At 62.8% G+C, this 9,682-nt stretch overlaps 1 protein-coding gene across 1 annotated transcript; it reads left to right on the top strand.

Moving 5' to 3' along the window:
• Positions 1-4,725: 4,725 nt before the first annotated feature.
• Positions 4,726-5,818, top strand: PHETA1 (PH domain containing endocytic trafficking adaptor 1; the record flags this gene model as incomplete). The annotated part of the gene is made up of 2 exons (XM_084297273.1): positions 4,726-4,849; positions 5,028-5,818. The coding sequence occupies exons 1-2, from the start codon at positions 4,834-4,836 to the stop codon at positions 5,816-5,818; spliced, it is 807 nt and encodes a 268-aa protein (XP_084153399.1). The 5' UTR covers positions 4,726-4,833.
• Between the last annotated feature and the right edge of the window lie 3,864 nt (positions 5,819-9,682).

Genomic DNA, 9,682 nt, shown 5'->3' with positions numbered 1-9,682 from the left:
CCCAGCCCCGAGCAGGGGTGAGGACTGGGGTGGGTGCCCATGGGGCCAGCTCTGGCCACCCCAGGGCTGTCCTGGTGCTGTCCCGCTGCCACCCTGCCCCAGGGGAAGAGGGTCGGCACGGTGGACCTGCGGCTGCCCACCCCGTGGCATGGGAAACGGGAGGACGATCAACTTTCACCGCACCTTTTTCCAGGAAAAGGCTGGCGTGTGGTCTGTACCGTCACGTCTGGCCCACCGACATCTCCCACCCGTGTCACCGCCTGTCCTGAGGGCTCCTCCGGGGCCTCGTCCTCCCGTGCCACGCGCAAGGGGCAGCAGCATGGGGCTGGATGAGCCCTCCCAGACCCCCGGACCCCCACGCAGGGCGCACCAGAGCCGCCACAGAGCAGCCCAGGGGCTCGCCCAGCATGACAAACCGGGGAAACCCAAGGACGTGGCAGCCGGGGATTTATAGATGCCACTGGGTTGATATGTGGGTGTTGGGAAGGCGGGGACTGCAGGGAGCTCAGCACCACCGCCGCCCGCACGGAGCGGGCCGAGGCATGTGGGGCTGCTGGGGAGCAGGCGTTGGTGTGCCGGCACAGCGGGGCCGTCCCCCGAGGTGCTTTAAAACACTCACTCGCCCCTTTCGTGCCCAGTCTGGGCAAAAAGCCTCAATGGGAAACCCACCCTGTGCTGGGGTGGGACAGCAGGATGTGGGTGCTGTGCCCTGTGCTGGCCCCGTAACCCCCTCCAGCCCCCCGGACCCCCAGATGGGGCAGAGCTCTGCTGCAGGGCTGCAACCCCACGGTCCCCTTAGGCATCGCCTGCTGCGGGGTCCAGAAAAACTCCACTTGCAAGTGTCCAGGAGTGGCCGAAATGCAGAGATCTTACCTTAAAAGCTGCTTTTTAAGTCCTCCTGCCGATGCCTCGTGCATGCTTGCACCTTCTGGCTGGGTTTCCGAGCACAGACGAGCGGGCAGCGGAGCCCGGCTCCTGCCCTCCTTCCTCCTGCCCCTCCAGCCCCAGCCCGGAGCTTTGCAGTTTTCTCGGTGATCTCCAGCTCTTTCAAAAGCACCCTCTCGGTGTTCTCAGCCCCTACGGCTCATGATTTCTCTTTTGTTTTGCTTCCTGTACGGATTTTTTTGCAGTCCCCGACTACTAATTCACTCCCACTGACTTCTGCTTTTTCTGTTTGTCTGTGCCGAGCTGCGCAGATGCCCTGGTGCAGGCACACGCCGCCGCTTCCCTTCTGCTGAGCGCTGGGCTCAGCTTTTAACTATTGCAGCTTTCCCCTCCTGCAGAAGCCTTTGCCAGCGTCCAAACATCCTCCCCACTTCTCTTTAACTCCCTCGCTCTCACCCACTTCGTTTTTGGGATGTGCCCAATGCTTTGTAGAGGCACATCTGCATTTCCCAGGGTGAGGTGTGACGGTGACCTCTGCCCCTCCGGGCTGAGATGAGGTCCCCCCCCTGCCTGGAGGCGATTTTGGGGGTGACAGCTGGAAATGGGGGGCTGCTGGGTGCGCTGGCTGAGCCCCCCAAAAAAAAACTCGAGGCTGGTTTTTGCCTCCTCCTTCGGAGGGCGGGGCGGGTGGTGGGAAGGGTGGCGAGGGTGGTGGCGAGGGTGGTGAGAGTGATGGTGGTGAGGGCGATGGTGGTGGCGATGGTGACGGAGGTGGCGGTGACGGTGATGATGGCGGGGTTGGGGACGGGGAAGGAGGTGCTGCTGCTGGTGGTGATGGGGGAAGGAGGTGATGCTGATACCGCTGCCGGTGCTGCCACCTCGAGCCGTGCCCCCAGCGCCTCCCCAGCCCCGCCGCACGGCCGGGCTCCAGCTGCCACCTCCCGGGCGGCCACGGCACTGCACGGCACCGGGGCCCCCGCTCTGCCCCTGGGGGGGTCCCAGCTCGCCCCCGATGTGGCTGGGAGCACCCCAGCACCCCACGGTTCCTCGTTTGGCCTCGCCGAGCCAGAGCTGCCCGTGAATCAGAGGCTGTCTCGGGCACCTCTCCGCGCTGCGGTGCCAGCTCGCCCGTCCGTCACCATCTTCCAGTGGGAAGAGGAGTCTGAAGGCAGTGTCCAAAAAAAAAGGGTGCTCAGCAGCCTCTTTTCTCCTCTCAGCCCCTCTTCTTATTTGCTTTCCTAACTGCCAAGCAGGGTCAAGGTGGATGTTCAGTTATCCCGTGCGCCCTGCCTGGGGAAACCGAGGCACGGGCTCCGCTCCCCCGGCTGGGAGGCCGCTGCGGGGACACCAGGGAAAACATCACGGGGCTGCTCGGAAGGGGAAGTGCTGGAGGCCGTGCAGAGACACGTGGCCATCCCAGGGGAGACCCAACGGGAAGCAAAACTCACGGGGAATTTTGCTGGAGCTTCTGGAAGAATTTGGGTGATTCTCCAAAGCAGCCGCCAAGGGGCTCCCCAGGAAGGGGCCAGGCACCCAGCGGGGAACAACCTCTGCTAAACGGGGCTGCATGAAGCATTCAGGGTTTTGGAGTCCTGGCAAAGGGCCGTGGCTGCTTTTTTTCACTTTCCCAGGCTGGTTTAAAAAAGGTCTTGCTTCTCCCCACGGGCCTTCTCCCTCCTAATCTGGGTGTGTGAAAGGGCACCTCGCAACCAGGCGGGGAGATAAGCGCTGCAGAGAGCCAAGGCTTCACACCAGCGGCCTTGAACAGAGCCACTCCGCTCAGGAGGGAAGATAAAGGCCGGATGGTTTTAGTGCTGTTTTAAATCCCTTTTTACAGACCGAAAGAGAAAGTCTGCAAGTGATGGAGGAACCCCTTGGTGAACTGAAAACCTCTGCCCCGAGCAGAGGTTGCAAAGCCTGGAGCACAACCTGCAGGCAACGGTTGTTGCCTGTAGCAGGATATCTTTGTTGGTGTCCTTCAAAAGAAATGCCAGCACTGTTTTTGCTGAACCATACAGATTGCAGAACAGGGGAATGAAGGAACTGCAGGAAATGGGCAGAGACAGGGAGAGTGACTCCGTGAAGCTGGTATTTATTGGGCACGGTGAGGATGGGAACGCTGCCAAGGTGGCTCTTGGGCTGGTGGTGCTTTGAGCACGGAAAGCTTCTCCCCGCAAAAGTTTGTGGCTGTCCCAGGACGTGGATGGCTCAGCTGGACCCGCTCACCCTTGGCCTGGATGGAGCAAGCTCTGGCCGCCTGGCCGAGCGCATCAGTGGCTCGAGTGCCGCGCGGCTTCCGCCGTCAGGAAGCAGCAAGGGGGTCGCAATCCCTGCCCACGCAGTTGCACAACGCTCGGTGCCTCCAGTGCCTGCACCAGCCCAGCTCATGGCTCATCGCCCGCTGCTTTCCAGCTCCTCACACTGGTCATCACCTGCCCCCAGACGGCTGGCCAGACCGCTCAGCTTCTTCCTCAACGCCTCCTCTCCCCCCACATGGACACAGCCCCCTCTCCGGCCGCTTTGTCCTCTCCCAAGGACACAGGAGAGCAGCCAGGGCTTGCAGCTTGGCACTGCACCAAGCAGCTCACCCACCCACGCAGGACCAGCCTCTCCCCTGCCGCCTTTTCCCCCAGCCCTCCCCGCTGAGCTTGTAGCACCCAGCCACCCCTCGCCCTCCGCCAGGCGCTCCTGGGCGCACACACCAAAAAGCTGGCTCAAAAACTCAGCGCTGTCAGCACTGAGCTGCTGGTTTTCCACCTGTGCATCCGTCCGTGCATCTGTGCACCCCTGCATCCACCCACCCACACATCCATGCGTGCATCCGTACACACACACATCCATCCATCCATCCATCCATCCATCCATCCATCCATCCATCCATCCATCCATCCATCCATCCATCCGTGCACCAATGCATCCCTGCACCCACGCACACATCCATCCATGCACCCATCCATGCATCCACCCCTGCGTGTGCGCCTCCCAGGTCTGCATTTGTGCCCCTCGCCAGGCCCCCCCGAGGGCTGGGGCCAACCCGGGTCCCCAGCCAGGGCCGTGGCGAGGGGCGGTGGAGGAGGAGGAGGAGAAAGAGGAGAAGAAGAAGGAGGAGGAGGAGGAGGAGGAGCCGGGAGGCAGCGCTCCGCCTGCGGGGCCGGCCCGAGCCGCGCCGGAGCCCGGGGAGCCGAGGACAAAAGGTGGCCGGGGGGGACCGGAGCGGGCGGAGCCGGGACGGGGCTGGAGGCGGGGGCGGCGCCGAACCGAACCGGAGCGGGAACCGGAGCGGGAACCGGAGCGGGAACCGGAGCGGGAACCGGAGCGCCCGGGGCTGGGGAAGCCGTGGTGGGGCTCGGCCGGGGCCGTCCCGGTGCCGGTGCCGCCCAGGAGGGGAGCGCCCCCGCCGTCCCCAAAGGTGCCCGGGATTTTTGGGGTCCCCAGGGGTGCCCCCAGCAGCCGGGGAAGGGGCACCCGCTCGCTCCCCAAACCCCACGGTGGGGCCGGGTGGAAACGAGCACTGATCCTCGCCTGGATCCACCGGGTGCTCCACTGGGGGTGCTCCAAGGGTGCCGAGCCCTGGGGGACAGCGAGGTGCCACCGAGGGTGTCCAGGCTGGGGGGACAGCGAGGTGCCAGCCCCGTGCCAGCCGCCGGCCCCACACCCAGTGCTCCTGTGTCGCTGATGCTGGTGGCAGCAGGAGCCCGGAGCTAGAGGCAGAGCCGTGCCCGTGTGGTCCAGGTGGGTGGAAAGAAGTGGCTGGCGAGGGGGACGTGAGGAGGGGGGGGCCTTGCCCTGGGTGACACGGTCCCCGGTGAGCCGGATCTGGGGCGCGGGCCATAAACCCTCCCCGTGTGCGGCAGGGAGGAGCGCCACGACGCAAGGCAAACACGGCGATAAGGTCACCTGCACCAGGGGACGTGGGACAGCGGGGCCAGCCCTGCCCGGGGCTCCTCCATGGGAAAACGTTCAGGTAGGGGGAACCCCTCCCCGGGGAGCCCCCAGCCGGCAGCACCCGCCGGCCGCAGCGGGGGGTTAACGTGGCCGCGGCGTTATTATCCCGGCTCCATTTCCTGGGTGCCAAGGCCACCAGGAACAAAACAAGCCGTCGGATTATGAACGCGCAACCCCGGGCTCTCTCCTCCCCGCAGGGCGCGGAGCCATGAAGCTGAACGAGCGGAGCCTGGCGTTTTACGCCACCTGCGACTCCCCCGCCGACAACGCCGGCTTCCTCTACAAGCGGGGCGAGCGGCACACGGCCTACCACCGGCGCTGGTTCGTGCTGAAGGGCAACATGCTCTTCTACTTCGAGGAGCGCGAGAGCCGCGAGCCGGTGGGCGTCATCGTGCTGGAGGGCTGCACGGTGGAGCTCTGCGACTCGGCCGAGGAGTTCGCCTTCGCCATCCGCTTCGGCGGCACCAAATCCCGCACCTACGTGCTGGCGGCCGAGAGCCAGGCGGCCATGGAGTCGTGGGTGAAGTCGCTGTCGCGGGCCAGCTTCGACTACATGCGCCTGGTGGTGCGGGAGCTGGAGAAGCAGCTGGAGGAGATGCGCTGCGGACTGGCCGCCGGCCGCCCGTGCTGCCGGCACGCTCCCGCTGCCTGGAAGCCGCAGCCCTCGGGGACGGAGCAATCCCCGGAGAGGCTTCCAGCTCTGCCCGCCGTGCCGCCGAAGGAGAACGGCTGCGCGGTGTGGAACAACACTCCAGGCACCGACCGGCTGCCCGATGCCACCAGCTGTGACGGCAGCGATGATGACACCAACCCGCGGCCGCCACCGTTGCCACCGCGCAGGCGGGCGTCCAGCAGCGAGCCAGGCAGCGCCGGGGCTGCCACAACCGAGAGCTCCTCCAATTTCTGCCGGCTCCACGAGCGGTACGGCCGGGAGGTGGCCCGGCTGCGGCGGGACTGGCTGGAGAGGCAGCGCGACCACCAGCCCTGAGACGTGGTCGGGCCCTGGCAGCCCGCCCTGTGCCCTCGGTGCCACCTGGGGTGCGCAGCCCCTGCGGATTTCATTTGGAAACTGGGTCTGCTGGGAGCTCCCGGTGCTCCGGCAGGGGGTTATGCACCCGTGAGGATTTTGGGGAGGGTTCGGATGGGTGTTTCGCTGCCGGGGGGGGCTGTGCCGCCTTCCCTGATCTCAGATGAGCTCCCTTGCATCCCTAAGCTCTGGCAGGATGTGGTTTGAAGAACGAAAACATGGGCGCACGCAGGCCTTCCCCAGTGACACCACAGCTCGCAGCGGCCACCACGCAGCCGGTGCCACCCGGGGACTCGTGCGCTGCCGGCAGCCCCGCAGGAACCGGGGTCCTGCTGCTCAGCTTCACCGTGCTCCCGGCCACGTCCCTCAGGGCTTCGGGACGGATATTTCAGGGCAGGGCATCATCCGTGGGCTGGCTGACAAAGGGGAAGCATCACGGCACCGAACAGGAACGTATGTGTCAGCGGTGGAGGGTGCCGAGTGATTCATGTGCCAAAGCAGAGCGCGGCCACCGCTGGCGGTTTGGGGGTCTCCTGCAGACGTTTCTCTGCTGTTCCCCCTGTGGTCTGTACCAGCACCGACACCACGGGCACAGGGGCAGGGTGACACCCTGCAGCCGGGCGTTTCACCAGCTCCTCCTGTGCTGCCTCTGCTGAATCCCCTCCTCTCCAGGTTTTCTGGGGGAAGAAGCACCGGCAGCACCTGGGGTTTGGCTGGGTGGCTCCGTCTTGCTCTCCCTCTGCCTTCCCAGAACTGGCTCGTGTTTATCCTACAATAAACAGTTTCAGAATTTCCTTCCTAACTCTGATTCTCATTTGCGCGTTTGGCTCAGGTGGGAATTAACCAGCGGGTTTAACACCCCCCCTCCTGTCCCTGCTGTGTCCACGGGGCCAGGCAGGGTGCTGTCACCCCAGGAGGACGAGGCCAATGTCCTTGCCTGCAGGGATGGGGATGGGGATGGGGATGGGGATGGGGATGGGGATGGGGATGGGGATGGGATGGGATGGGATGGGATGGGATGGGATGGGATGGGACGGGACGGGACGGGACGGGACGGGACGGGACGGGACGCCCCCAGAAGCTGCTGGTAGCAAGCACATCACCTCGCCCATCCAAGCTGCAGCAGCGATTGCCTTTGGAGGGACAGGACTTGCATGGCAGAGGCCAGAAGATTATAAATCCGTGTGGCTGTGGCTTGGCAGGTGTGCCGGCGAGGATGGGGATGAAGCAGCCAGCCGTCCCCGCTGCTATCTTCACACACAAATCACTGCAGCGTTGCCAGCTTGGGCAGAAGCAGAAGAGTCATCGGATGGAAGACAGATTGTCTGCAAACAAGCCGCAGAATTTATTTTTTTTCCAATAATCCGAACCCTCCCAGTCAAATATCTCCATTAGCTCCTGGCTTCATTAGGCACCGGCTGCCTCAGAGCGTGCTGCTGGTGCTAAAACCCCTCCGAGCCCCAATTTGTGCGCAGCACTGCGTGATACCAACCGGTTTGGGGGTCCCCTTGGTGGGATGTCCCCAGCCAGATGACTGAGCCAGGGAAGGGACATCTTTCCTGTCCCCTCGCTGTGCTGGTGGCGGTGTCACACAGGGACCAGGACCTGCTGCCGTGCAAGGGGCCAACACAACCCCGTGCCCCTGCCCCAGCCGCACGCACATCCCCAGCTCCTTGCTCACGTCGGGTCTTGCAGCAATCCTGGGAGGGGTCCTTTTGGGGAAACGGAGGCAGAAAGCCAGCCAGGCTCAAGATCTCACCTAGTCCTGCTCCCGGTTGGGCATTGCCATCCTGCCGCATGTTTTGGTGCTCAGAGTGGTGCTGTGAGGGCATCCAGGGCGATGATCCCCCCCCCGCAGCATCCAGCTGGGGACCGTGGCCCCGTCAGGCGGCTGCAGAGCAGGGCTGCAGTTTCCATGGCAGCCGGCCGAGCTTCTCGAGCCATTCAGATATTCATTAAAAATAAATCCTTCCCGACGTGTTAGCCGACAAACAAGCTTAAACGGATACGCAACATATGGATTTATTAATTCATCAAACGCAAACACCCCCGCCTCGTGGCGGAAGCTACAAAATCGCCAGGCGGTGCTGAGCTCTGTAGGGTCAGGCGGCTCCTGATGGAAACTAAAGCAGCCGTGGTCCGGAACAGAGCTGTGCCGGGGCAAAACCCTGCCAGGGATATCCTGCCACAGGGCAGGATTGCACCCTGAGCTGGGCTGACCCCATTTAACACCCCCCTTTTTTTTTCCCCAGAGCACTGGGAGGTGCGGATGGCCACAAGACCCAAAGCAGGGATGCGACCCGGAGGGAGCCGACACCGCACATCTCAGTCCCACGAACAAACACACCCCGACGCCAGAGTCTTATCCAACTTCTGTATTTAGTGGCTCTTTACAGAACTTGTTCCTTCCAAAATTTTTAACAAAGTTCGTCGATCTCATAGAAACTTTTGAAGTACAGTACAGGAGCCCAACAAAATGTGATCGGTATGTCCCACTAGCGTTTAGTACAACAGGATTTCCGTGTTCGAAAGGCTATCCCTAAGTGCTTCATCAAATCCCGTTCCACTAAAGCTAACACTAGCACACTACGGAGAACAGTAGGCCATGGGTACGCCTCGACCGTCGGCAGCGCGGTGGCAGCAGCAGGAGCCACCTCGGGCAAGCTTGCGCCGGTGCGGGCAGGGCTGCGGTGCCTGCAGAGCCTTGCCTTTGGAGAGCCAAGTGGGTTCTGCTTTTAAAATCGCTCCGTGACGACCACCAGAGTATAAAAATACCTTCTATTCTGATAAAAATGTCTACAGTGGAAAACTATTCAATGCATAGCCTCGGGGCCTGGCACCGAGCTCTCCCACCCGACGGCGCGCGGGGCTTTGCCGGTGTCTCTGACGGGTGCCGGCTGAGGGGTCGGAGCGTGGCACGGCGGGGTTTTGGCGCTTGCAAAATGCATCGAGAGACTGAACAGACAGGAAACAGTACAGAACAACCCAACGCAACCCACCCCTCCTCTCTTAAAGGCATTTCGTTAGCGGGGACGGCGGGGTGGGGGCGCCCCAGGGAAGCGATCTGGTGGCGCGTGGCTGGCGGGTGCCACCGTGCCGCTCCTACAGCTTTGCACGGGGTCAGTGCTGGGAAGCCAAGGCACCGTCGTGCTTTGACCAGGTCAGCCCCGAGCAAAGCGCAGGGCAGGAGCACAGCTCGAAACCCCAGGGCTCGCCCCAGCCATGCTGCAAAAAGCCACTGCTTGGGGACACGGCCACAGCGAGGGGACGCTCCTCCTGCCCGCAGCCCTAAGCCTCCGAACCAAAAAAGTGCTTCAGCCCCCAAAGCTGGATGTTGTGCAGGGACAGCCCCGGAGCAGGGGGTGTCCTGGCTTTTTTCAGTGCTTGTCCCCAAGCACTGGAGCTGCGGGGCTCGGAGGCTCCTCTTGATTTCCTTTTCCAAAAGGAGGACAGCAGAGCGCAGGCACCCGGGTGCCACCCCAGCCAGCCAGAGCTGCCCTGGGCATCACCCCCAAGTACCTCTTCCCATCTCTCTCCACCAAAATTAGAGACAGCTTGTTTTGTCTGGGTCATTTTTGCATTCCCCCCGCCTTTTTTTTTTTGGAGTGGCTGGCAGGTGCTGTCCTCGCTCGGGGCTGGCACCGGCTGCTGACTCGAGGAAGCGCGAGGGCCCGCGTTCGTACCATGCTACATCTTGTTCAAGAAGGCTATTGCAGACATTTCTACAACATATACAACTGCACGTGACATTCTGGGTTACAAAGGTTTCAAAAACATACCACCAGAACTAAATACATACTCGATGGCGTCAAGGTTTTCAATTTA

This window comes from Netta rufina (assembly GCF_964035555.1).
Source record: "Netta rufina genome assembly, chromosome: 17".
Taxonomy (NCBI): domain Eukaryota; kingdom Metazoa; phylum Chordata; class Aves; order Anseriformes; family Anatidae; genus Netta; species Netta rufina.
The sequence above is the reverse complement of the archived record's forward strand: the minus strand, read 5'-3'. Positions and strand labels throughout refer to the sequence as shown.